This window comes from Tursiops truncatus, chromosome 11 (genome assembly GCF_011762595.2).
Source record: "Tursiops truncatus isolate mTurTru1 chromosome 11, mTurTru1.mat.Y, whole genome shotgun sequence".
Lineage (NCBI taxonomy): Eukaryota > Metazoa > Chordata > Mammalia > Artiodactyla > Delphinidae > Tursiops > Tursiops truncatus.
This window is the reverse complement of record NC_047044.1, coordinates 10,372,741-10,399,584: the sequence shown is the minus strand read 5'-3', so window position 1 is coordinate 10,399,584 and position 26,844 is coordinate 10,372,741. Positions and strand designations below refer to the sequence as shown.

The 26,844-nt window shown below is 54.8% G+C and overlaps 2 protein-coding genes across 7 annotated transcripts in view; both read left to right on the top strand.

The window, feature by feature from the left end:
• The first annotated feature begins 1,964 nt into the window (after nt 1–1,964).
• Nucleotides 1,965–13,172, top strand: NOL12 (nucleolar protein 12). Of its 3 annotated transcripts, none has more exons than XM_033866091.2 (7): nt 1,965–2,103; nt 3,651–3,756; nt 4,043–4,091; nt 4,629–4,771; nt 5,729–5,826; nt 6,226–6,338; nt 8,143–13,172. In XM_033866091.2, the coding sequence occupies exons 1-7, from the start codon at nt 2,021–2,023 to the stop codon at nt 8,157–8,159; spliced, it is 609 nt and encodes a 202-aa protein (XP_033721982.1). In that variant the 5' UTR covers nt 1,965–2,020; the 3' UTR covers nt 8,160–13,172. The 3 variants fall into 3 exon arrangements, with proteins under 3 accessions (XP_033721982.1, XP_073644301.1, XP_033721981.1); XM_073788200.1 differs by lacking the exon at nt 8,143–13,172 and adding an exon at nt 7,200–8,136; XM_033866090.2 differs by lacking the exon at nt 8,143–13,172 and having other exon boundaries at nt 6,226–6,656.
• Nucleotides 13,173–14,651: 1,479 nt separating this feature from the next.
• The window catches only part of TRIOBP (TRIO and F-actin binding protein), a 58,824-nt gene continuing 46,631 nt past the window's right edge, over nt 14,652–26,844 (top strand). For 3 of the 4 annotated variants that reach the window (XM_033866085.2, XM_073788197.1, XM_073788199.1), the window contains exons 1-6: nt 14,652–14,801; nt 15,299–15,428; nt 16,378–16,538; nt 21,585–21,724; nt 23,228–23,417; nt 24,870–25,038. In XM_033866085.2, the coding sequence (XP_033721976.1) occupies nt 16,425–16,538; nt 21,585–21,724; nt 23,228–23,417; nt 24,870–25,038 (613 nt within the window). In that variant the 5' untranslated portion in view covers nt 14,652–14,801; nt 15,299–15,428; nt 16,378–16,424. Of the gene's footprint in view, nt 15,429–16,377; nt 16,539–21,584; nt 21,725–23,227; nt 23,418–24,869; nt 25,039–26,844 lie in introns of all 4 variants that reach the window. The other variant, XM_033866088.2, reaches the window with a different exon arrangement.

Here is a 26,844-nt window from a genome sequence, read left to right as displayed (position 1 = left end):
GCACCTGCCCGAAGTGGCGAGCTTCACTCTGCACTGGGAGCTTTCGCAGATGTGACCTTCCTGAACCACTCGTGGGCTGGCAGTTCGGGCCCGGTGGGCTGCGAGGGCGGACTGTACAGAGCTCCCCACACGAGGTCCTGCATAAGCAGGTGTCTCCTTACTCGGTCCCCAGTCTCCGCGCCTGACCGGAAGCTCCGGGAGGGCAGAACCACTCCACACACAGGGCAGCAATTGAGGATGACGCTGCACACCACTTAATAATGGGGTGACTTTGCTTAAGTCACTTATCTCTGAACCTCCACATAAGGCGGCTCGCTGGGCATCTTTTTGGGGGGCATCACTGCATCCAAGGCAATGCTTTCTCCCAGGAGGAGGGTGCCAAGGGTGGCATGGGGCACTGCCACTATAGGGTGGCAGAGGGGCAGAGGGGCAGTTGTGCATCACCCTGAAGCCCCCCGCTGTGCCCTGTATTTGAGGATAACTTCCTCTCAGTGCCCAACGTGGAATCCCTCAGGCGGAGGACCCTTGTGGAATGGGTTCAACATTCGTGGAGAGATGCACCTACTGTGTGCCTAGCTCCTTTCAAAACTCATGGTCAGGGTCTGCGTCTTGCCCCCGGAGCGGGTGTGCTGCTACTGGAGAGTGATCCCTCAGGCCAGCGCCCCAGGATGCTGGGCCATGAGGCCAGTGACTCAGGTCAAGTCTCAGCTTTACCAAAGAACAGCAGTGTAACCCTGGACAAGTTGAGATAACAGTTGCCTTCCCTGTGTGCCTGGCACACAGTAGGCACTCAATATGTGTGTGCTTACTTGCTCTCTGGGCTCCAGTCACTTGTCAAAGAAGAGCATTGGGTCCTAAGAGTCTGTTATCCGCACTCCCAGATTGTTCTGTGGTCACCTCCTCTGGGAAGCCCTCCACACTGGAAGAGCCAACCCTGAGCTCCTCCGGCCTCCCGTGAATCTCACAGCAGAGGTGTCATCCCCTGGACTGTAATGATCATTGACCCTGTGAACCCGTGAGTCCTTAAGGGCAAGGGCAGCAGCTTGCCTGCAGTACACAGCACAGATGAGTTGAGAATGGGGGATTCAGGCATACAATCCCAGCTACTAAAATTCCCCTTCAGGTGTTTTACTTACTGCCTTCACATTCATGCCGTCATTTTTAGTAGAGGATGTGTTACTACATCCCAACTCCATACTTGGGGAACTGAGGCACAGAGAGGGGTGATGGCTTGTGTAGCAAACACATGTGTGGCATGTATTACGTTATACATACACGCTACATAACACACTTATCCCTCACAATCAGCGTTCTCAACATTTGGTCTGTGGATCAGCAACAACAGCATCACCTGAGAACTGCCTGAAGTGCAAATTCTGGGGCTCACTCCAGAACTGCTGAATCAGAAACTCTGGGGTGGGCCCGAGCGATCTGGGGTTCAGCAAACCCTCCAGGGGATTCTGATGCGCGCCAACGTTTGGAAACCACTGCCTTACAATACCTACCAAGTCAGTATGATTAGTCCTCTTTTACAAACAGGGTGATTGAGGCACAGCGAAGGCAACTGGTCCAGGACCATACAGCTGTAACTGGGGTACCAGGATTCTAATCCAGGTAGTTTGGCTCCAGAAACGTGCTCTTGGAGACCACCACGGAGTTGACATCCAAATCAAAAGAAGGATCAGCAATCTTCGGCCATTCACTAATAACTCTGTATTGAGGACCTACTGTGTGCAAGGCACCGTGCTAGGCGCTGGGACCTCTGGGTCTCGCTCTCACCGTTGTTAGTCTAAGAGAGGGAGTGGGGCTGGGAGTTGCGGGGGTGGGTTGGGGAAGGGCAGGAATCTTGCCTGTTACAGGCAGAAGAGAGGAACAAGGAGACGGGCTGGGCGGCCCCTTTAAAAGGCGGGGCCTGGCGAGCGGAACTGCGGGGCGTCTCTGCGGGCACTTCCGGGAGGCTGGAAACGCTACACCGGAAGTATCAGGTGAGAGGGAGCGGCGCCGCCGAGGCCTCACCGCTATGGGCCGCAACAAGAAGAAGAGGCGAGATGGCGACGGCCGGCGGCCGCGGCTCATTTTGAGCTTCGACGAGGAGAAGCGGCGGTGAGTATCAAGGCTGGACCGTATCCTCTTCGGACCGCCGGGCAAGACTAAGGCTAGGTCCGCCGGCACACGCTCAAGCGGAGGGCCCTTCCGGTCCCGCCCTCTGGGCGTGGTGCGAGGCTCCCGGGGAAGGAAGCGGGCGCACTGGGCCCCCAGCCCAGAGGAATGGAATCGTCCGCCCCGCCCTTACTTCTCTTTTCGGCTCCCCAACCCGCCTAGCGCTGCTGTGCGCGCCGCCCGAGAGCGGGGAGCTCGGGTCTCCGAGCGGTGGCTTCGACCTCCCTAGCCCAGCCCGGCGGCCCCGCACGCAGCGGACTCAGCTGCTTTTGATGAACGATGAGTGAATGAAACGAGTGGCTTAAATTCATTTATTCGCCAGGCGATTACTAAGCTCCTTCGGGGTGTGCGCGCCAGGCCTCGGGATCCCTGAGTCGGACCCCGAAGCCTTAGCGTCCGGCCCATCACATGTCCCCCACTCAGAGTGCCACCTGGGTATATGGTAGTGGGTCAGCGAAAAGCCTAGCGTTGGGCCCCGGAACAGATGGGAATGGTGCAGCAGGCTCTAGAGAGATGAGAGGGGCTGAGATCAGATAGGGGGAGGGAGGGAAATGCTGAAGAAGCATCAAGAAACTCAGGGTGGGACTTCCCTGGTGGCGCAGCGGTTAAGAATCCGCCTGCCAATACAGAGGACATGGGTTCGAGCCCTGGTCCGGGAAGATCCCACATGCCGCGGAGCAACTAAGCCCGTGAGCCACAACCACTGAGCCTGCGCTCTGGAGTCCGCAAGCCACAACTACTGAGCCTGCGTGCCACAACTACTGAAGCCCATGCGCCTAGAGCCCATGCTGCGCAACAAGAGAAGCCACTGCAATGAGAAGCCCATGCACCGCAACAAAGTAGCCCCCACTCGCCGCAACTAGAGAAAGCCCGCGCGCAGCAACGAAGCAGCCAAAAATAATACATAAATATTATTTATTTATTAAATAAATAAATAATAAAAAGAAACTCAGGGTGGCATCAGCACAACTTACAGATGAGTCCAGGGGCGGGGTCCTGGGCAAATGGGGGGTTGGTCCAATGGAGAGTTCGTGGAGGTCTGGGTGAGGGTGGCCTTAAAAGCCCCGCTGGAAGTGGCTTAATTCACTGAGTAATGGAGTTTGCCAGAGAAGAAGGGACCCTCACCTGTTCTAGGTTCAGAGGCCCTCAGCCTGTGCCCACCACCTGGCCCTGTTGCTGGCAGCTGAGAGCCCTGGAGGGTAGTGAGTGGAGAGAGGCAGCATCTCCCTCTCTTTCCCTATCTTACACTCTCTGTGACCTTGGGCAAGTAACCTTGCCTCTCTGTGCCTCAGTGTCTCCCATCTGTAAAATGGGGATGTGTACCTACTACGCAGGTTGCTGTGACGATTACATGAGTGAACGTACATTTTTGGAATGGTGCTTGGCACATGGTGAGTGCAGTATTAGGTTTTCTTTTTTTTTTTTTCTCTTTCTGGAGCAAGCTCTTCTTTCCTTGTATCCTGACTTTCTTTCTTGCCCCTCTGCTGTAGGGAGTACCTGACAGGCTTCCACAAGCGGAAGGTGGAGCGGAAGAAGGCAGCCATTGAGGAGATCAAGAAGCGGCTCAAGGAGGAGCAGAAGAAGCTCCGGGAGGAGGTGCAGAGGGAGAGGGCAGGAGAGCGTCTCTGACTTCCAGGGGACTTGCAGCCTCGATGGCCCGAAAAGGGGCACCTGCAGGGATGAGGGGAGGTGTGGGCAGGCCTGGGGAGCAGTTTATACAGATAGAGACACCGTGGGCCCAGGTCTGGGGAACGTTTAGGGTGAGATCTCCTGGCCTTTCTGTTCAAGCCATGGTCTTACTTACCCTGGAGGTGAGCAGCGCCTCTGCCTGAGGTTGGGCTGAGAGGCCATACTCACCATGTTCCCTTCCCTTTGGTTTCAGCGCCACCGGGAATACTTGAAGATGCTGGCAGAGAGAGAGGAGGCGCTGGGTAATCCCATCCTTGGCCTGTCCTGGCGAATAGCCAACAGGCTGAGTTTATTTATGCCTTGGTGGGTGGGAGGGGAGGGGTGTGAGGGCTGCACAGAAGCTGACGTCCCTTGCTTTAGGGATCTTGGTGGTGACCTGGCAGCCAGGGGTAGTCCTCAGCTGTCTCTAAACGTCAGTGGATCAGAGACCAGGAGGAGATCCAAACCTCTTGGTAAACTGATCATGAGCAGAAAGGCCAGCTTCTGAGGCCTGGAGGGACTGGGGGTGGAGGGGTAGCGGAAGCAGCAGCTCCTGGTGTGGCTCCAGCTTTGTCCTGGTGGGGACCAGGGGGTCTGAGGTCTCCCTGGAGCGTGAAGGGAAGAGTTGGGGGTCATTTACAGCATTTGCAGGCCAGGCTCTGGAGCTGGGGGCTTCCTGGATGCCCTCCGATAGAGCAGGGGGGGCCACTGCACTCCAGGGCTGGGGGCAGGGGGCGGTGGCTGGAGCCTGCTTACTTGTGCCCTGGGGCTGAGGCCTGGCTCTGTGCCCACTCGCACAGAGGAGGCAGACGAACTGGACCGGCTGGTGACAGCAAAGACAGAGCCGGTGCAGTACGACCACCTCAACCACACGGTCACCGTGACCACCATCAGCAACCTGGACTTCTCAGCGGCCCGGCTGCTCGGACTGCCCCCGCCTGAGGTGGGTCTCCCTCGCGGCCCCAGGGAAGAGGGGACACAGGGGCAACCTAGCTGGCCAGGGGCTCACTAAGTGCGGGTCCATGTCATGGGATTCCAGTGTGAGGGGCTCTTCCCTCTGGGGCACTCTCCAGGGCCTGGACAAAAGCCCTGAGCCTGGGGCTTCAGGGGCCGGCTCTACCACTAGTGGCTGTGGGAACCTGGGCAGGTCTCTCTGCCTTGTCTGCTTCTCTTCACCACTACCTTGGGGTCGCTGATGATAGCAGCTGCCTCGTGGGGTCGCGGTGGAGGATAAAAGTGGTGGATCCACTAGAAGCAGGCGAGAGAGCCGTTGATTGTGATCACTCACTGCACGGTGTGTCTCTGTGCCCTGATCTGTGGGGTGGGAGTCACAGCAAGTTCCAACCAGCATTTTTTTTTTAAAGAAAAGGAACACAATACCATTGAAAATATCAGAAAACGTCACAGCAAGTGCTGTCTTATGAAACGTTTGTTTCAGTTAAACTTGTGTTTGGGTCGCGTAGGGGTTTATATGCGTGTGCACGTACAGTCACCAGGTAAACCACAGCCCCGAGCATGGGTTACGGTGTCCTTAAGTTCGAGGGCCACCCCTTTATCACATCCTTTCTGAGCTCACACTCACCTTGTATTTGGTGCTCATTCTTCTGTAAGGTCTGATGCAAAGACCAGTTTCGTCTCCGTCTTAGAGTTCGTTCATTTGTGAGTGTTTGAGTGGGTCCACTGTAGGCTGTGGTGGTGGAGAACTTTGGAATCCAGCTCTGCCCGTGTCATCCCTGCTTTAGGGCACACGTGGCCTTTCTGCCCACAGCCTTCTCTGAGCCCCGACCCAGGTGAGGGAGGCGGCAGGTCATGCCCCCGCGCGACACAGCTGCAACTACTCAGGGTGCCCAGGCCCCTCAATCCACTGCTCCCTGACAGTCCTTCTCCTGTGCTTCTTTAGCAAGGGGTCGGGCACAGGTCTGAGGAGGGGGCGTCATCCGCGGAGAAGCCGACCAGAGCCTTATGCAGGAAGTCCAGAGACCCTCTGCTGTCCCAGCGGTGAGCCCTGGCCTGTCCTTCCCTGTGAGCCTGCTGCTATGGCTGGCGTTGTGAGGGTGCCTGTGGTGGGTGGTGTGGGGCACGTGTGGGGCCCTGGGCAGCCCTCTGCTCTGCTTGTCAAGTGGTCTCCCTCACTGCCCCCCACCTCCATCCCCTGAGAATGTCTGACCCTGGGTACCCCTAGTGCCTGGGGTAAGGTCCTTTCTTGCTGTGAGCTGAGGAGCTGGCAGGCCCTCTGGGGACAGAGCGTGCTGCCTTTGGAATGGCGTCCATGGCCTGTCCTGATTTCCCCTCCATGAGCTGGGCCATCAGTCACCCCCCTGTCCAAACTTCCACCCGCACCTTGTTCCCCAGGGTAGACTGAGGCCCGAGCCTCACCAGCCTTCCGCCCTCTCACAGGATCTCCTCTCTCACGGCCTCGCTGCACGCGCACAGGCGCAAGAAGGTCAGGAGGAAACATCCCAGCCGGGCCCAGGACTCCACCAAGAAGCCCCCAAGCGCCACTCGTACCAGTAAGACCCAGCGCCGCCGGCTAACAGGCCAAGCCCGGCACAGCGGGGAGTGAGCCCTGAGACCCAGGCCATGCCCCAGCCTCGGCTGCAAGGACCTGTCCTGTCCCAGCTTGGCTGTCCCGTAAGCCAGCCTGCACCCAGGCGCTGACTCCCCAGCCCAAACTTGGGAGGCCAGCACCTCTCCGGCCTGGGGCTTAGACTCCAGCCGACGCAGGCGGCTGAGAGCTGGCCTCCGCCAGGGGGAGCCTCCAGGGCCACGTTTGGGGCATCTTCCCAAATGTATACTCCACCGTACCTTGATTACATTTGTGAAAGTAAGCACACGTGTGGACGGTTTGTCCCTGGCCCCCATGCCGCATGCTGAGGGTAGGCGTTTGGGGTGGAGGGAGCTGCTGGGGTGTGGGTCATCCTCACTGTCCAGCAGTCCTCCCTGTGGGCACGAAACGCTAGCGCTAGGCCCGGGCCCCCAACCCGGGTGAAGGCCGGCGCCACCACTGCTAGAAGGCCGGCGCCATCCCTGCGGCTCTGGGACCTGAGCCGGTGGCTGAGCAGAGCTGGGCTCTGCCTTTTCCTGGCTGGGACCTTTTGCCTCTTCCTTCTCCTTGGCCTTGTTGGCCTCCTTAGCTGACGTTGAAGGGGTGGAGACGGGGAAGTCCCGGAGTATTCCTCACCCCCGCAAACTTGGGCAGCTGCCCCAGGCTTCCAGCAGCTCCCAGACAGAGCCCCACAAAGAAGGAGCAATTAGTCCCTTGTAAAGAAAATCCACCTCCACTCGCCTGAAAGCCTGGCCCTTTCAGAGCAGCCCCTCGTGAGGCCGGCTGGTGCTCAGTGAGGCCTGCTGCTCTCTCACACTTCTTCCAGGGACACCTTCAGGTGCGGCTTCAGAGCCGATGGAAGCCAGCCTGTTAGTGACCCACGTCACTCACACTCCCCGCTCTTCTCCTGACCGAGCTGGGCTGGTGGCAGAATCCAGGTCCAGCTGCCTCAGATGGATGTGGTGCCGGTGAGGACAGCCGGAGCATCTGTTCTGGAGACTGTCAGACCCCACTTGCGCTGACTGGTTCCTGTGACTCTGGGCCAGGGCACAGGAATTTCAGGTTGCACCCTGATTAGTGGAGCTGTGTCGGGCCCTGACACTAGGACTGCAAAGGCGAGACACATGAGCTCTAGGCCCCTGTGCAGCTGATGCACTAGTGAGTGTGTGTGAGGGGAGCGCAGGTTCTGCTCAGCCGTGGGGCGCGGGGGCTCCTGGAGGAGGGGAGCAGGGATCGGGGGTCCGCAGAGCCGGCCTTCCCCTCCACTCACCCCGTGGCGGGGCTGCCAGGAGCAGCCCTGGCCCTGCACTGGGCAGCCCTGTCACCATCAGCCCGCCGTCTGGTGCTGGCTGCTGCGGGGCTGAAGGCCACACCTGGCCGTGCGAGTGCGAAGCTCAGGGCTTGTGGCTGGGAGGCCCGGTCACCTGGCTTCTTGGCTCCTTCCACCTGCTCTCCCTGCTGCCTTCCTGTTGTCCTCCCCGTGCGTGGGGTGGGGTGACTTGCCCCGTTCGGCTGCCTCTATCCAGGGCAGAGGGCAGAGCTTGTACAAGCTGTCCAGGTGGTTCTGGTACTTGGCCCGGGGCAGTGAGTCTCTCCCTCACAGCCCCTTGTGATCAGGAGCAGAGATGAGCCCGGGGAATTCGCACACACAGCCGGGCTGGGGTTTGAGTCCTGGCTCAGCCGCTGGCCCACTGTGTGAGCTCCTCACTGCTGACTTCACTGGGACTGTTTCCCCACGTGTGAGATGTCATAAGACACCTATCTCGCAGGCCTGCCTGGAGGCTGAAGGGAGACCACGTGCATGAACCTCTTCCCACGGCTCCTGACTTTCCCAGGTGTGTCTTCCGTGTGTGCGTGGCTGCCGCTGAGACACCATGCCGGGCTCTCTTCTCCACCCCCAATGACATAGGAGGTTTTACAACTTAAACCTATATTTGTAATGTTTACTAGTATTAAGTTCTCATCCACTTTCTCCCACGTGTGCCCTCGGAAACCAGCAGACCAAGGAAATTGAATCATGGTAATTTTTGCCAATCCTAAGATTGAAAGTGATAGAGTCAGAACTCTCTGGAGAACTTGTCTTTTCTCTCCATGTTCTACCTGGATTCTTCCTGTCGCTCCCCATCCTGTGGGCCCTGTGGTTTGGGACCTCTAGGAGGTTAATCAGGAAAGATTAGATTTAGCTACATATAATATGAAACAAGATTTTAAAATAACTGGCTTATGTAAGAGAGGAATTCTCAGGTTAACAAAGATGGAAGGTAGCCAGCCTGGAGTGGAGATGGCAGGCTTTTAGCTTTTTGTTTTGTGCCATTTTCAACACATGGGTTCCACCTCGTGGTCCAAGATGGCTGCCTGAGCTTCAGCCATCATATCTGCCCCTCAGCTGCAGGAAGGAGGAAGGGACGAAGGTCAGGGCCCTCCTTTTAGGAACACTTGATGCTTGTGCTATTAGGCAGGCGGCAAAGGCTTAGGGCAGGAGGAAGAGGGAGCTCCCAGTTGCAGGGAAGGCTGGGGTCCGTGGTCTGTTCTGGAAAACCGTGTACCCACTAAGAATTGGGGATTGCGTTACTAATGGGAGAATTGGTGTTGGGGTGCAAGCAGCAGGTTCTTACACAGGAGCCAAATATGTAAAGGGCTGTCCAGAGGGGATCCAACTGTGGAACTAAAGCCATAGCAGACGCTCATCCAGACGTTCCTGTGACCGCACTGAACTTCCCAGATGGGTCAGGCCTGTGCTGGTAAAACAAGGAGCAATGGCCATGGTTACTGGGAGCCAGGCTCAGCCCAGTAGAGGAAAGAACTCTCGTAGTAGGATCCGTTTTGGGGTGGCCTGATTCTCCCCCGGGGGCTGAGGTGAGCAGGCTGGGTGGAGCTGCCCGCCAGCGCCTGAAACTGAGGAGGGGAGGGATCTGATGTTAAGCCTCAGCTTCCTTCCTCTCCAGAAACCCCTTGACCTTGATGTTCCCTAGACTTGAGCTGTTGCCCTCCCTTTAGCTGTGTGGAGGACTCTGGGGAGGGGTTCCCAATTCATCCTGAGCTCGGAGGGCTTACTGCCTGCTCTTTTGTGAGCAGGTCCATCTTAGAAAAGCCCTCCTGGGACTTCGTTGGTGGTCCAGTGGTGGTTAGGACTCCGTGCTCCCAATGCAGGAGGCCCGGTTCGATCCCTGGTCGGGGAAATAGATCCTGAACGCTGCAACAAAACTAACAGATCCCACTTGCTGCCACTAAGACCCGGCGTAGCCAAATAAATAGTTATTAAAGAAAAAGAAAAAAGAAAAGCCATCCTGTTCTGAGCAAACATCTGCCTCCTCCAGATGCCAGAGAAGCCCTTTAGGTGTTTGCACGCTGCCCTCCACCTTTCTCACCTCGGCTCTGAGCTGCCTCCTCTGGGAAGCCTTCCCTGACACCTGGCAATCAGTCATTTCTCCATCTGGGCTCCCGGGATACTTTGCGTTTCTTTCTTTTAAACACTGAACGTATTATAACCTGGTTACCTCTTTCCCCCCAGCCAGGCCCTGAGCTTTCTGAATGGGAAGTTGTGTCGGTCATTTCTGTGTTTCTGCTGTTGAAACAAGACCTGAATCGCTGTAGGTTTTTGGCCAGTTCTGGCTGGATTACACTGGACCCATTCCCCCTCCTCATAGGTGTTCCCACGTAACCCTTGAAATAATCTTTTTGAGATTTTCTTGGCCCTAGTGCCATTCTTTCCTGTCTGCAAGTTTCCGAATCTAGTTTTTTTTTTTTTTTTAACATCTTTATTGGGGTATAATTGCTTTACAATGGTGTGTTAGTTTCTGCTTTATAACAAAGTGAATCAGTTATACATATACATATGTTCCCATATGTCTTCCCTCTTGCGTCTCCCTCCCTCCCACCCTCCCTATCCCACCCCTCCAGGCAGTCACAAAGCACCGAGCCAATATCCCTGTGCCATGCGGCTGCTTCCCACTAGCTATCTACCTTACTACGTTTGTTAGTGTGTATATGTCCATGACTCTCTCGCCCTGTCACAGCTCACCCTTCCCCGAATCTAGTTTTTTCTCCTCATCGCCACAACCATCTCCCGTGGGCCCTTGCTGAAACCTTCCCTGTCCAGTGAGCTTTGCCCTCTCCCTTCCCCCTTAGCCATCATGATTGGCAAATAACCAAAAGAAGGAGGATGGAAAACAAATTTACCAAGCATCTCCAATGTGCCAGTGATGACATTAACTCAACAGCAGCACTGTGAAGTGGGTACTAGCTCCATTCGACAGTTGAGAAAACTGAGTCTCAGGTTAAGTTATATCAAAAGTTACCCCGGTATAGATAATAAGACATGATCCTCACGTCTCATGAGGGAGACAGACACATAGAGATCACCCTGGAGGTCGGTTCAATAAAGTATAGGCCCGGGGGGCACAGAACAGAGAGGAGGCGACATTGAAAGGAGTCTTGGAAGATGGCTTGGCCAGGTGGATGGGAGAGGGGATGGGCAGGCCGAGAGCCCTTGGTGAGCAAAGGTGGGGGAGGGGTGGTCAGAGGAGAGGAGAAAGCTGCAGAGGCCGGCGGGGACCAGACCCTTAAGGGCCTCAGATACTGAGCTAAGGATCTGGACCCTTATCTTGGGGCAGCGGGAGCCTCCGATCTGGGAGTGGGGGTTGAGCCTGGGGAGAGTCAGTCAGGGATTCATTTGAGAGAAATCTCCTTGGTGGCAGCGTCAGGGTGCACCAGGGGGACTGGAAGCTCCAAGACCCTCCAGCAATAATCCGGGGGAGGGGTGGGTAGACCCTCCTCTCATGCAGGTACCACTTGCTCTCTCAGCAAGTGTTTACTGAGCACCGGTAGGGAAGTGCTTAGTAAAGCACCAGTATTGGGTGGTTAGCACTGGGGATACACTGGTGAGCAAGACAGGGTGGTCCGTGCCCTCCAGGGACTTAGATTGCCTGAGCTGTTTCTATAGGGACAGAGAGGAGGGAGATGATAACACTTATTGAGCACTCACTGTATACCAGTCACTCTTTACCTGGTTCAACTCACTGAGTTCTCACCATAACCCCACAGGGTAGGGAATTCCATTAAGCCCATTTTGCAGGTGAGGCACATTGAGATGCCCCCCAACCCTACCCTGATGTCCTCCAGGACACTGTTTCAGCTGAGTTCTAACTGTTCACTGTCTCTCAGTTGGAGCTGGGATTTAAGCTGAGGGTCATCTCTGGCTGGGCACATGTACATCTCCAGGGAAGGATCAAGAAGGTAGATATACCCAAGCCATGGGTCCTTCCGCAAAGAAATAAGTCACACCCTGGATACCTACGTTAACACTGGTTAACACTGCCGGACTAGCTGAACAAACCCAAAGAAACGGGAGGCGGAGATCCAGGATCTTACCTCCAGGGGGCGCCACTCACATGGTCGACAATGTGAAAGACACCCCAGGAACAACGGGAGTCTTGCACAGGAGCCCGGCAGAGTGAGCCCTCACTTAAGGCTGGGGAAGCCAGGGAGGGCTTCCTGGAGGGGGTGGGCATTTAAGCCATAACTAAAGGATGAAAATCTGTGATTTACCATTTCAGAGACACTGCATAAAAGAGAAGTCCTGAGGGTTAGTTTGATTTGACTCACATAATGTTTGAAAACAATTTGATTTAGCCATATTTAAAATTTTTTGAGGCTTTATATAAAAGTTCAGATTTCCAGCTTCAGCTTCTGCAGGCTTTGGATCACCACTTTACAGGGTAGGTAGCTTTGGGCTGGAGCCAGCCCTGATGACCGTTTTAGAGACTCATACCTTCCAGCCCCTGCTCCACTGGGTCACAGCCCCCTGCATCGCTACCTTGTCTGCCCAGACCATGTGACACTCCAATAGGCCTGTGAGCCCGGAGGCCTGGGATGACCCTTCCCGCTTGATCAGTGAGGAAGCTGAGGCTCAGGAGGGTAGAGTGGGATTAGAACTGTCACTTACTGTTCTGCTTCCCCAAATCTCTGAAGAGGTATGTCTGCGCCGAGGGGAAGGATGTGAGCCAAGGGGTGGAGGTGAGCAGGCACAGACTCTTCAGGGAGCAGAAAGGGGAATGGGAGGCTGGGGCTAAATGGTGACAAGTGGGACGCTGCCCTGGCTGCCACCATTATGCCCTGAGCCATCCCACAGAACTTGAGTGTGTTTTCAGACCAGGCACTGTCATCGAGGGTCTGGGTGGCTTTGGGCAACTTGCTTGAGTCTTGAGTTTCCCATCTGTACAATGGGGTTGTAGCTGCCCTTCCCATCACAGGGATGAAAGTACCACTGTCCCCCACAGGAAGGGGCTCCCTCCAACAGACCCCTTCACTCATCCCAACACACCCTTGGCTCACCGGCCCCCTTCAGGACCCTGGCTGCTGCCCAACCCCGATCCCCCCACCACAACTGTTTTCCCTGCCCTGGAGGAATGCAACCAGGTAGCTCCAGAGCTGCGGAGAGCACTCAGGACAGCCCGCCAGTCCCACCCACTGACTCTCCCCCTCACCTCCTTATTCTTTCCCCTCCAGCCTCGCTGCTTCCTTCCCCTCAGCCTGAAATGCTTTTCCCAGGACCTGCAGGCTCACTGCCACGTCTTCTCCAGGTCTTTACTCAAAGGTCGCCATCTCAGAGAGGCCATCGCCGACCACCTTATTTATTTTTTAATGTTTAACATTTTCTAAATAATTTATTTTTGGCTTTTTGTAATGTTAAGAAATAGAGCCATTGGAATTGTTTTATTGACTAAATATATGTGTATATATATGAGATCCAGCTGTAAATACTTCCTGACCACCTTATTTAAAAAGTAATGCTCTTGGGCTTCCCTGGTGGTGCAGTGGTTGAGAGTCCGCCTGCCGATGTAGGGCACATGGGTTTGTGCCCCGGTCCGGGAAGATCCCGCATGCCGCGGAGCGGCTGGGTCCGTGAGCCATGGCCGCTGAGCCTGAGAGTCCGGAGCCTGTGCTCCGCAATGGGAGAGGCCACAATGGTGAGAGGCCCACGTACCGCAAAAAAAAAAAAAAAAATGCTCTCCCCACACCAGCCACTTCCAACCCCCCGACCCCTTCATTTTTCTCCTTAGCACCTATCACCAGCCGACATACTCCATGTATTGCTTCTTTATCTTGTTTGGGATCTGATCTGTTTGTCTCCACTAGAATGTAAGTGCCACAAAAATAGGAGTTTCGCTCTTTTGTTCACTGATGTGTCCTCAGCACGCACAACAGACAAAGTAGGGGCTCTGTAAGTATTGAATGAATTGAAGTGTCAGGAGTGCCACGCTGAGTTGGCCCCAGATTTTACTGGTTGGTGGGGGCTAGAGAGCTGGGGCCATACCCAGAGTTTCAAACTCAAACCAAGCACCCACCCACCCCCTGAGTCAGAGAGGTCAAGTAACTGTCTCAGGATCCCATGGCCTCACTACAAGAGCTAGAGCCTCGCTGCTCCCTGTTTTGCTTACAGTCATTGGGACTAAGCAGAAAGATCATTGTCCTTGTTATGAAGGTGTGCTTTCACCCACTCCGTCCTGTGCCAGGATGACCTGTTCAGGGGTCTGTCTCTCCCCCTGGTCAGTGGGCTCCCCCTCTCAGAAGAAGCCACGTTTTATTCATGTTACCATATCCCTGGTGCCCAGCATAGGCCTGGCATGTTCCAGGTACCTGTGAATGTCTGAGTGAACTAGTGAATGAAGATGCTCTGTATTGGCCAGTGGAGTCCAGACACACCAGGGTTTTAGTCTTGGCTCTGCCACTTACTAGCTGGGTGACACTGGCGAATTAGTTCATTTCTCTGATCCTAGTTGCTGTGAAATGAGGATCTTGGTACTTAATCCTTCAGGTTACTACGTCCTCATAGATGTAAAGATTTTGGAATAGAAGCTGGCATAGTGCAGAATGTTAGAAAAGAAGGCATATTTTTTAAAAAGGAGGAGCTTTGCATTTTGTGAGTGAGCTCCACATCAGTGGAAGTGTGCAAATGGATGTGCAAATGGTCGAAAACCCCTGGGCATTTCATTTCATCCTCACAGGTACTACTGCCACCTCCATTTTACAGATAAGAAAATTGAGACGCAGAGCCAAAGCCAGCCGAGGAGACTGTGGCGGGAACGAACCGAAGGGAAAGAGATTAAAAAGAGCCAGAACCGCCAGTGCCAGCCCTCTCAAGAACCCCCTGGGAACCCTGCCACTGCTGCTCGGGCTGAGCGTGCAGCGGGTCTGGCACTCCGAGGCATCTGGGCGCCGCCCGCCTCTGCCCCGCCCCTTGCCCTCGGGTTGTCCAATCCCAAGGTCTTCATGTAAATGAAGCACCTAGAAAGAGCCTATGCGAGCGGCAGGGGCGTGGTCTTCGTCCACCTTCAAGGCAACGTTCTGATTCATTGTTAAAATAGAAAGGCTGTGACCCCTGGCACCTCACCCCAGCACCCCCTTGTGTGTGGAAACCCGAGCCGAGGTTAGTACCGCGAGCAGAAAGGTTGAGAGGGAGGAAAGGCTAGTGGGAAAAGGTAGAGGGCTGAGGGACACGAGGAGGGACTGTCTGACTAGCTGGATGGAGGGAGGTCCAGGGGTCCATTCCCCGGGTGGGGCATGCATGTCCGCTGAAGGTTTTTCATTGTTATATCCACACCTAAAGTGCATTTTAGAGAAGGATTCTGCCAATTGGTTGGGGGTGGGAGGGGGAAGCAGGAGCAGTGAGGGGCATGTGTATAAGAGCACCCCACACCCGCCCACAGGGGATTAAGCTGCTTTCTCAGTCCGAGGCGTTGCTCCTTTATGTGGCGGGATTGGGAAGGAACCGCCCAGGCTGGGCAGGACGGATGCCTACTCTCTGCACTACTGGGAACAGGGAACGACGCAGGGAGATAACAGCTCGGGGAGAATTGGAGACCCCGGGGCCACTGAAGTGCCAGTGGTGCCCCCAACCTCCACCGTGCCCTGCCACTTCCTCAGGTTTGATGGTGAAGGAGCCAGGAATCTTCTCCCTGGTTGCCCCAGGGGAGGATGTGAAATTCCCCAGCTCTCCGCCAAGATTGGCAACTAAGGCCAGATCCCCTGCGACGCTTTGGAGGAAACTCGACAGGTATGAGCAGACGACCTGGGGTCACAGTAAGGTGCATGTGTGTTTGGGGATATGGATTCCTCTCACCCCACCCCGCTTGCTGGGGTGAGGAGAGCATCTTCAAGTCACTCTTCTGACGGGGCTCCCCCGCCCCGCCAGGGCATGGGGTTGGAGCCCTCAGTGGCGCCCAGAGGAAGAGCCCTGTGCTCAGCACAACACCAGGGGTTCTCTTTGGCTGAGCTCTGCCAGACTTGCAGAGTGACCTTATGTTGTTCACTTTCATCCATGATTTTGTCCTCAGTTCTGAAAATACCTGGCTGGCCACTTGCCTCACTCTCAGGGTTTCCCAAGGGACCTGTGTGAGTTGGCAGTGTGATCCAGTGTCCCTCACGCCCACCTCTGAGAGGATGGGGAGGCACAAAGACTGGGTTTGAATCCAGTTCAGCCACTGGGCCTTTGAACAAGTTATGGAATCTCTGTGAGACTTAGTTGCCTCATCTGAAATTAGCATTAATTTTATCTACAGTGCAGGATAACTGTAAGGCAAGGGTACGCAAACTTTGGGGTGCATTGGAATCGCCTAGGAGACATGTATAAAATGCATTGTATAAATGCCTTGTATGAGTGCCTCACCTCCAGAGGTTCTGGCTGGGTGGATCAGGGAAGGAACTGGGGATATGCATGTTATGAGCAGCTCAGCTGAGTCTAGTGCAGGGTCCTCAAAATACACTTTGAGCAACACTGCAGTAACGACTAGAAATCACGTGTCAAATGTTTGGCAGAGTGCCTGGTGCTCAGGAGGTGCTTAATGAGTGTTTGTTGAGTGAATAAGTGAACAGGTGAAAGAATTGATGGATAACCTCATTTCCTCGGTCCTTGGCGGTCTGGGGGCAAGCTGGGGCTGGAGTCCGGGTGGGCTGCCAGCCAGTCAGCTGGTCTTTGCCTCCCCCCGACCCCTAATTCTTCCCAGGCCCCACCATCGGATTGCAGGAGCTGCCCTGGCCTGATTCAACTGATATGGAGGGGGTGGCTGGGAATGCCCCCTGTGACCACTTTGAAGCTAATGTGCTTGCCCAGAGATGCTGTCAAAACTGCTTCCACCCTGAGGAGGCCCACAGAGCAAGGCATCAGGTAGGCAGGCTTTCCTGAGTAGTGGTTTGGGACAGGGGAGTCTGTGATGGGGGTGCCTGGCTGGGCCACTAACTTGCAGCTGAACTCAGACACTGACCTTCCTTGTGGTCAGAGCCTCAGTTTTCCCAGTCTGTACAATGAGTGGGACCATGTTAATGCTTCCCAAATGCCAGTTATTCTCCTCCTGCTCTTATGATTTTCTGCCAAGCCTCATATAACCTATTACTTACCGTACTGTCCATTAAATCAATACGCATTTTTTCACTTATATTAAAACAAAACTTTACATCACCACCACAAATAGAAAACTAGAATCATATTCTTTATATAGAAGGTTCAAAGGAAAGAATAAAAGAGGAAAAAAAAACCAACCCAGAAATGTCACTAAATTCTAACTAGAGAGTGTTGTCAGCTCAAGGTTCTGAGCCTGAGCCCTGCTGTCTCTCTGTTAAAAAGGGAGATTGGTAGGTGTTAGCCATTAAAGATACACACATCCACTGGAGACTTTGTCCTTGAAGGTACGGAAGGAGTGAAAGGGGAGGCATTTTCTCGCTTTGTGAAGGATGAGGTTTCAGGCTAAGCCCTGGTCCGAGTAAACCCAGAGCTATGCGAAGCACGGGACTGTGAATCTCCAAGGGCGCTGCAGCCTTGACCCCCTCATGGCTCTGTGTCATTCTCAGTGAGACTCGAGGCTCCCCTTGAGCCTGGCCGCCATCTCCGTGCAGGCATTAGCCTCTAAGAGGTGGCCATTATAAGGGAGTTGCTGTTCAGCTTTGGAGCCAAGCAGACCAGAGTTCCAGTCCTAGGTTTGCCATTTACCCGCTGTGTGACCTTGGGTCATTGACTGCTCTGGTTTCACTCTCCTAATGGGTAAAGTGGGGCAACAAGTCTTCTCACCCAGGGCATCTGGCCCTGCTTAGCCCAAGTCACATGTGGCTAATTCGATACACATTCGTTTCCTTTATTCCTCCTTCCCGACCAGAAGAGTCAACCTGGGAGATTCTTTTCTACCTGTCCTGATACCTCCAAAAACAGCTCCCCTACCCTCACCCCCAAGTTCAGGGAGCAGTTGCCTGAAATCCCTTTGAGTCCATCTCCCATGCCAATGACCTTCTCCCGGTGGGTGGGGAGATGGCAAGCCTGGAACAGGAGGAGAAGCTTGGATTCAGACAGGTCTGAGTTCTAGTCTCAGTCCCACCACTTCCCAGTTGAGACCAGTTGGGCCAGCTCATGTGTTCACATATATTGAATTGGTGCTTAAAATGTGCCAGGCATTATGCTAGATATTGGGGAAACAGTGACAAATAGAACAGACACAGTTCCTGGTTCATGGGCTTGTAGTCTAGCAAGAGAAATGGAGACTAAGAAAGTAATCATGCAAATAATTTTTTAATCATGGTTGTGATAAATGTTGTAAAGGAGCAGCAAGTGGCATGAGGGTAAATGATAGGGCATTCGGGGAATGTTTCTCGAAGGAAATGCTACTTTAACTGCTTGGTAAGGGCTGGGAGGGCATCACCAGTGAAGCTGGGGTAAGAGGAGTGGAAGGGAACAATAAGTGCAAAGCCCCTGAGGCAGCAAGGAGGAGGCACACTGGAGGGTGGAGAGAAGCCAAGGATGGAGAATGGGGTGGGGGCTGGGTCTCACCGCCTGTGGGGACTTGTGGACATGCTGAGAACCTTGGACTTTTTCCTGAGACGCATGGGCAGCCACTAAAGATTTTAAACAGACGAGTGATGTGATCAGATTTGCATTTTCAGAAGTCACTCTGACTGCAGGACAGAGAATGGACAGCAGGGAGTGAGAGTGAACAAGGCGACCAATGAGGAAAAAGTGCAATTACTCATATCAGAGGTGACAGAGACTTTTTTTTTAATTAACTAATTTTATTTTGGCTGCACTGGGTCTTCATTGCGGCACGCGGGCTTCTCTAGTTGTGGCGCACGGGCTTAGCTGCGGTATGTGGGACTTTAGTTCCCCAGCCAGGGATTGAACCCAGGCCCCCTGCATTGGGAGCATGGAGTCTTAACCACTGGAGTACCAGGGAAGTCCCTGATGCTGGAGATTTTGAGATGGAGACAAATGGACACATTTCAGAACTAACTGAATAGGAGAATCTAAAGGATTTGGTAAATGAGTAACGTGGAGAGGCTGGAACATGGCTGACTGCTGTGTTATTTTCTGAGGCAGAGTTCTTGGAATGGGAGGCCCGTTTGGAGTTGTTTGGGATGGTGAGTGGGAGGTGCCTGGGGGACACACTGGAGATGAGAGGAGTTTACTTAATATGAGGAGCTCAGGAGCCAGACCTCTGCAGGAGGTAGAGGCTTTCAAGTCATCAGGATCTGGCGCTGATGAACAGTTTCAAACACGTAGAGTCCCAAAATCTGTGTGTTAGAAAAGCATCCCCCAGCCAGATCCTTAATTACACTCCAGCACACACTCATCCCTGAGGGGCCTGATAAAGGTATCACCTGGGGCTAGAGCCAGTTCTGACATCTTCACCTATGTTAGAAAATGCAGGGACTTCCCTGGTGGCGCAGTGGTTAAGAATCTGCCTGCCAATGCAGGGGACATGGGTTCGAGCCCTGGTCCGGGAAGATCCCACGTGCCGTGGAGCAACTAAGCCCGTGAGCCACAACTACTGAGCCCATGTGCCACAACTACTGAAGCCTGCGCGCCTAGAGCCCGCGCTCCACAAGAGAAGCCACCGCAATGAGAAGCCTGCGCACCGCATTGAAGAGTAGCCCCTGCTCACCCAAACTAGAGAAAGCCCGCGCGCAGCAACGAAGACCCAATGCAGCCAAAAATAAATAAATAAATAAATTTATTTGGAAAAAAAAGAAAGAAAAAGAAAATGCAGAAAGGGCCCCAGGTCACAGAGCAAACCTTTCGCAGAAGCTTGCTCCAGTTCCCCATGATCCTGGGCTCTGGATGCATCTCTGCTCTGCTCTCAGCTGAGTCTCCCAGGCTGGGAGGTGTGAGGAGGGCTTATCCCTGGAAATCACACAGCCTAGACCAGGTCATGGCCAGGTTCTGGATGGAGAGGGGAGGGTCTTGCTGTATGCCAGGCCCCACACATTCCTTTTCAATGCATCTATTCTTAAGTGTCTTTAACATTTTATTGACTTAACACTAATAAAATTCTATTGAATGTTTTTACATTATTTATTATATTTAAGATGTACAGACCTGGCGGTGTTCTAAGCCCTTTTACTCATATTAACTCATTTAATTCTCATAACACCCCTAGGGAGTGGGTCCATTAATCACCTCCGTTTTGTAGATGAGGAAACCAGGCTCAGAGAGGGAAGTCACTGGGCTGAGGTCACCCAGCTGGGAAGTGGAGGCGCCAGGATTGGGCCTGATGACTGTCTGAGGCCAGAGCCCGTGCTGACCCGCCAGACAGGAAATCAGAGCTGGGGATTAGTTGCTGGGCCTACTCGTGTGGATGGTGGGTAGTGACGGGGGCTGGAGGTGAAGGCAGGGAGGAGGTACCACGACAGGCTGAGGCTCCTGCCGGGCCCAGCTGGGCTGGGACCCCTCGATGATGCCCAGAGTGCCGCTCCCTCCTTATTCACGCGGCAAGGTCCCCAGGGTAGCCAAGGCGCCAGGCCGGGCTGCAGATCTGACACCTCCCGCTATGGAGCGCTGATCAGAATCTGGCTCCCGGGCAGGGGGCGAAACTGAATCCAGAAGGGCCTTCCTTCTCTGGCTTGGATGGCGCGGCAGACACCCCAGCCCCACTCCTTGGCACTGCCCAGGTCCCAGAGTGGCGGCCTTCTTGGAACCCGGAGACTCTGTGCCCACCCCAGGGCTGCGGCCAGGCTGTGGCCTCCGCCCCGGTTCTGGGCTCCAAGGTCCCCAGGGAGCCCGGGCCCAGGCCCCCGCCCGGCCCCGCTCTCAGGTGAGCCACGAGGATCGGGTTCCTGCGGTTTCATGTCCTGCATTGTTCTTGGCTGGGCCCCGGCTTATGAAACAGTAATGAGGGGCCCCTGCTCCCGCAGCCGGCCCCTCTAAGGTTTCCACTGCCTCGGCTGCCGCCACCTCGGCCCAGAGTCGGGGCCTGGGAGGGCAGCAGCGTGGGGGCCTGAGTTGGAGCCCCCCGGGTACGAGGGTGCTGACAGCCGCCAGCCGCCACTGCCGGAGCCCGCCGCCCAGGTAATCCGAGAGGAGGCGGGGTGCAGGGTGCCGTGGCCGCTGTCCCCCTCACCGGGGGGAGGGCCCTGCCACCCTGGGAGGTGGGGAGGAATGGGGGGGCCTTCCCGGAGGCGAGCAGCCGTTCCCCCGGGTGAGCCCAGCACCAGCCTTCGCAGGTGTGGCCCTGCTCAGGGCAGGAGGGAGAGAGAAACCCTCAGCCAGCTCGGGGGCCCTGACCCCAACCCCTGGAGCCTTGACCTTCCAGCCCTGGAGGCCCCTGGCCCTCCTTTAGGAGTGCACATCTCTCCTTTTCTCCAAGGTCTTCCTTCCCATCTCCTCCTCCCTCAGACTACCTCTTCCTGCCTCAGACATTTTCCTTCATCCTCCGGACTAGCTTATTCCTCCCTCTCCCTCCTCATCCTTGAGTTCTGGCAACAGAAGACCCTTTTGGATCCTTTAGTGCCCTTCACATCCTCAGGCACAGACTCATACCTATGTGCCGACACACACGTGCTTGCTCGTGTACACAGGTCAGGTGGGTATGCTAATGCGCGTGTTTATAAACACATATAAACAAACGTCCATGCACTTACGCAAACACACATCAGTGTACCCACCAGACATGCACACACATGCGTGCACATGCGCATACTTGCACACACGCAGGAATTTATACGAACACATACCTGTAGACATGTGCACATGCACATAACCTGTGCCTCTGCCAGCCCCCAGCTTGGGCCCCAAGGAGCACTTCCAGTCTGATGGACAGCTCTCCCTGAGAAGTGGAGGTCCCAGGAGGAGCTGTCTGGAGACTCTTCCACACTGCCTGGTGGGGGGAGGGGCTGCACAGGGGGAGGGGAGCCCCCACGTGGGCGACGAGCTGCCTCCTCTCCGACTCTGTCTCAGGAGCCCGGGAGCCCTCCAAGTGCTGAGGCGCCCTACTGCGACCTGCCGCGCCGCCCGGCCGCCCCTGAGGACCCGCTCGGTGCCTCGACCTCCAACTGCCAGTCTGTGGTGGGTTCGGGCCTTGGGCCAGGGCCTGAAAGGTGGGTAGAACCCTGGGGCCTGAGGAGGGGTTCCCGGGGTTGGATGCCCTCACCCACCCCACCCCACACCCCTTCATGCTGGCAGCCTCCGTCTGTGATGGCTGCTGTCGTGGGTCACATGGTCAGTCCACTCGGCCTGGGTACAGGCAGCAGTGGGCATGTTCCATGGGCCCTAGCTCAGGGGATGGAGCGCGTGCACCCACCCTGAAGTGGGCATGGCCCACAGCCCACTCACATTTCCTGGTTCCCTTTGCACTGCTTTAAAAGATTAAACAGTCTCAGCACCCAGGGGCGCTTTTTATCACCCACCTACCTGACCATGCACTGCCCCTAGGCTCTGGAATCCCTCCACCCCGGGGCCTGAGTTGGACCGAAGTCCCTCTTTGGGGCCATGGTGCCTTGGGAGGACATGGCTGAGGGTCTAGAGACCTGGGTTCCAGCTTCAGCCATCCTTTCCTGATGGGCTGTGGGACCTTGGGCAAGTTATTCCCTCTTTTTATACCTCAGTTTCCCTGTTTAAAAAAGAAGAGGGATTGAATCAAATCAGCATTGTTTTGCGAACATGTGTTCCTCATAGGTAGGCATTATTTTACAAAAAACAAAAAACAGCTCTGCCGTCAAATATGTTTCAGAAAGTCTGGTATAAACAAATTGGAATATTGTTTTTGCAGGACTTGTCAGAGCTTTTAGTTTGCTAGCATGCACTGTGCTTTTGGGTGGGGAAGGTAGGAGAAGAGTGTAATATGTCTCAAACTTATTTGACCACAGACCTCTTTTAAGAGTCATCACTCATTTCTGTCTCATAGGCCAATTTGTGGGTCACTCTTTTTTTTTTTTTAATTTTAGAATTTTATTTATTTTTTATACAGCAGGTTCTTATTAGTTATCCATTTTATACATATTAGTGTATATACGTCAATCCCAATCTCCCAGTTCATCACACCTCCCCACCACTTTCCCCCCTTGGTGTCCATTGTGGGTCATTTTTTGGGGATACTGCCAGCTCTAACCTACTGGCTTCTTTAAAGCAGGGCTTTCTCTACAGCTCCCTCCCTTGGCATCCAGACCGGTGGCCCTGTCACTGCCCCTGGAGCCCTGCTCCCTCTCAAAGCCCCCTGTTAGCCCAGCATGATTCTGTCTTAGTCTTACAGAGCTTGGGGTCCTCTCTCCTGCTCCAGTAACATGGTGGGGGTTGAGGCCACAGCCCTGGTTCACAGTGCATCTCTGCCTTTTCCTAGCTCTGTGACCTTGGCCAGTCCCTTGACCTCTCTTAGCCTCAGTTTCTTCATCTGTAAAATGGGAATCTTTACACTCACTTCGAAGGGAGGCTGTTGGAGCTAAACGAGGCAGCCCACGTGAAGGGCAGAACACAGGCAGCCCTCGGTGTTAGCTCCCTCCTCCACTCAAAAGTGAGGTGTGTGTGCACCTGGGTGGTGGTGGGGTGTTACTCCTTAATTCCCATCACTTTGAGGGAAAAAGTCATGGGTCTGTCTCCTCTCCCAGGGGCCCATCAACAGGGCTCCCTGCAGAGGGCCTCACAGCCACCCCCAGGAGCCAGGAACCCGAGGCAGCACCCTACCTGGAGGGCCTGGCCTCCTCCCTGTGCGGCAACTTCAACGAGAGCCCTGACTCTGGCACCAGCTCCAGCCCTGACTGCGAAGCCCCTGATGATACCAGCGACTCGTCTTCCGTGGTGAGAGGGGGGCGGGAGGCCAGGGCAAGAGCAGGTGTCTGCCCCTGGGCCAGCCCTGGGGTCCCACGCAAACCCCCAGACGGGGCTGAGCCTCTCACAACAGGGAACGGAGCCGAGGTCCTCTGGAGCCTTAGCCAGCATGTTGGGCTGCCCCAGACCATGCACCTGGGAGGGACCGGGGGCTCTGCAGGGCCAGCCCAGGGGGCTGAGGGCCTGGCTATGAAAAGGTAGAGGCAGGTGTTTCCGTTGACAGGGAGCTCGTGCATCGTCAACGGGCTGCAGCCGCCAAAAACTCTCAGTGCACGGAGGGCCGGGATGTTGGGTGTGGTACCCAGATCAGGAGTGGGACTGGACCTAGGCCCCGCCCTGGTCACACACTGCTAAGCCCATGGCCAGCCCTGGCATGGATCTCCAAGGGTCAGAGGAAAGGGAGCAGGCTGTAGGGCCTGGCAAGGGCGGGGGGCCATTTAGCCAGGAGAAGAGGAGACTCAGGGGAACTTCTTGGGACATGCGACCCTCAAAGTGTTGTCCCGGGACAGAAGAGGCCGGCTATCCAGGAGACCCCAGGGGAAAGTGATAAGATTCAGAATAAAACGACCCAGCCCTGCAGGCATTGTCTCAGGAAGGCTCACCACCCGACTCTGAGGTGGAGAGTTTTATGTCCCTGTTTTGGGGCAAGAAATCTGAGGCTCAAAGAAGGGAAGTGACTTACTTGAGGCCACACATCTGGGAAGTGGTGGGGCTAGACTTTAGGGGTTTTTTTGTTATTATAAATTTATTTATTTTTGGCTGCATTGGGTCTTTGTTGCTGCGCGCGGGCTTTCTCTAGTTTTGTTGAACGGGGGCTACTCTTCAATGTGGTGTGTGGGCTTCTCATTGCTGTGGCTTCTCTTGTTGCAGAGCACGGGCTCTAGGCGCGTGGGCTTCAGTAGTTGTGGCATGCGGGCTCAGTAGTTGTGGTGCACGGGCTTAGTTGCTCGGTGGCATGTGGGATCTTCCCGGACCAGGGCTCGAACCCGTGTCCCTTGCATTGGCAGGAGGATTCTTAACCACCGCACCACCAGGAAAGCCCCTGGGGCTAGACTTTGAACTCACCTACTTCTCTCTGGATCCTGGGGGTGTCTCTGGGGCAGGGACCGCTATTCGAAGGCCCTCCTACCACACGGAGTTTGACTACCCTGGATTCAAGTCCCCTCCCATATAAACCATTTCCTAGCTGTGTGACTTTGGGCAAGTTCTTAGCACCAAGGGACATACCTACTGCACAGGGTTGATTGAACCTTCGCTGAGTTCACACCTTCCAAGAGCCCAGCACAGTCCTGAGCATACAGCAGGTGCTCTTGCAATGTCAATTCCCTTTCCTTCCATCTATCCATCTCATGCTGGGAGTGCAGGCCCTGGGCTCTCTCTCCTTGCTCTCCAAACAGGCTTTCTCCTCCCCTTCCCTGGCAGGACTGGGACACTGTTGAGAGGCAAGAGGAAGCCCCCAGTGGGGACAAGTTCACCGTGATGATCCCACGGAAGCCACAGGAGGGGCCAAGGGCTGACAGTGCCCGAAGGGCTCCTCCTCTCCTCACCCGGTCCCCTGTAGGAGGAGACACTGCAGGCCAGAGAAAGGAGGGTGAGTACCTTCTGCCAGGCCAGGTTGGTCCCTGTGACCACAGGTGTGGTGATGGCCAGGGGCCTGGGAACCAGATAACCATTTCTCTGGCCGCGTGGGCCCCTGGGTACATCTTACTTTGACAACTTGAGTCTTAATAACAGTAACGGTCCCCATATAGTTATGGAGCAGGCAATGTGCCATGCAATCTGCTTTAAATACATCATCTTGCAACTGGTGGGTCAGGATCTTCAGGTTGCAAGTGATGGAAACTGGCTGAGTAAAAGTCTAGAGGAATGCCTTCGGGCATGGCTGGATCCAGGTATGCAAATGGCATCAAAAATCTGGTGTCTGCTCTTCTCTCTTCATTCTCAGATCCTCCCCTGATGGTGGCAGGATGAGTAGCAGCGGTATCAGGCTGTATCCTACCTAATTTTCAACTCCCACAGTAAGCGGGCACAATCTTCCCTATAGATATAGCTAAAGTCCCAGGAAGGGTTCTCCCTGGGACCCAGCATGGGTCATGTGCCCAACCTGGAGATCAGGGATGGGATCAATCCCCTGTTCAAACTTCATGGTCTGAGAGTGGAAGAGAGGAGATGGCTCAAAGGAAATCAAGGAGGTGTTGTTTCCAGAGAAAGGCAGAAGGCTGCTGGTCAGGCCAAGCCCACAGATGCCCATGACACTGGTCAGCGTCTCACTGGTATGTGAACCCAGGATGCTGGACCCCCAAAGTTTGGGCCCTCCATCACTACTGCGCTGTGTTGCCTCCTGGTCTGTGTCTTCAGCATCATCAGGATTTAGAGATGTGGGGCGGGGCATCCATGTCCTAACCCCAGAAGGCAGTCTTGGCTTCCTACGGCTCCTGTAGCATTCAATCATCAGACACATGAGCACTAACCATGTGTAAGACCTGATGCTAGATACCTTGGGCATTCAGGAAGAGCCAGACATGGTCCCTGCCCCGAAAAGCACATCATCTAGTAAAGCAAACAGATGGGAGATGACAAACAGCAGCTCAGGACAGAGGAAGGGTAGAAACAGCTGTGCGGAGTTGTGAGAAGGGCTGGGGGTGAGGGTCAGGGTAGGTCCGGGGTCTGGGGAGAAAGAGCTTCATTCCAGCCAAGGAAGGACTCAGAGGAACACCTTTTGGATGTGGCACTGTAGCTGAGGAAACAGCTGGGTAAAGGCATGGAGGTGTGAAAAGGGAGTATCCTGGTATGCACAGCTTTAGCAGGGATGGTGGTATATAGCTGGGCCAGACCATGCGGGGCCTCAAGAGTCTAGCCAAGGAGTCTGGACTTTCTTTTGTAAGTAGCAGGGGGCCACAGGAGGTTTTTGCGAAGGGGAGCGATGTAATTGGTCCTGTGCCTTAAGAATTTCACTAGGGCAAGGTGTGAAGGATGAATTGAAGCAGGACGAGGCAGAGGAGACTTTTGCAGTTTAAGAGACCATTGCAGCCACTGTAGTGATAACTGGTTTAGGCATGAATCACCGGCTGATGCTAAATTCCTGGGTGAAGGGTTGTCAGGGAACAGTATATTCACACGGTCTCAGAGTATCGCCCCTCAGATTACATATCGATTACAGAGGGAAAAGGCAGCCTTAGGATGGGAAGATCTGGCAGACAGCACCTTAACCAAGTGGACACTCAGCATCCCAGCATGGGGCAAACTGGCCAGGTGCCCCCATGTGTTGCACGGGGGAGGACGTGGCATCTTTTCCAAGTCCAAGAGAGTGGGAACTGATTTTTGGACAATTAGACAGGAGGCTGTGAGAGCAAGTGGCCCGTGGACAGGGAGGGCCTCTCTGGGGAGGCGACATTGT

Bases quoted from the DNA above. Each gene is read 5' to 3' on its own strand.
- NOL12 (XM_073788200.1), top strand. From the start codon at position 2,021: ATGGGCCGCAACAAGAAGAAGAGGCGAGATGGCGACGGCCGGCGGCCG. The intron at 2,104-3,650 runs GTGAGTATCAAG...CCTCTGCTGTAG, and splicing joins TTCGACGAGGAGAAGCGGCG to GGAGTACCTGACAGGCTTCC. The intron at 4,772-5,728 runs GTGGGTCTCCCT...GTGCTTCTTTAG, and splicing joins TCGGACTGCCCCCGCCTGAG to CAAGGGGTCGGGCACAGGTC.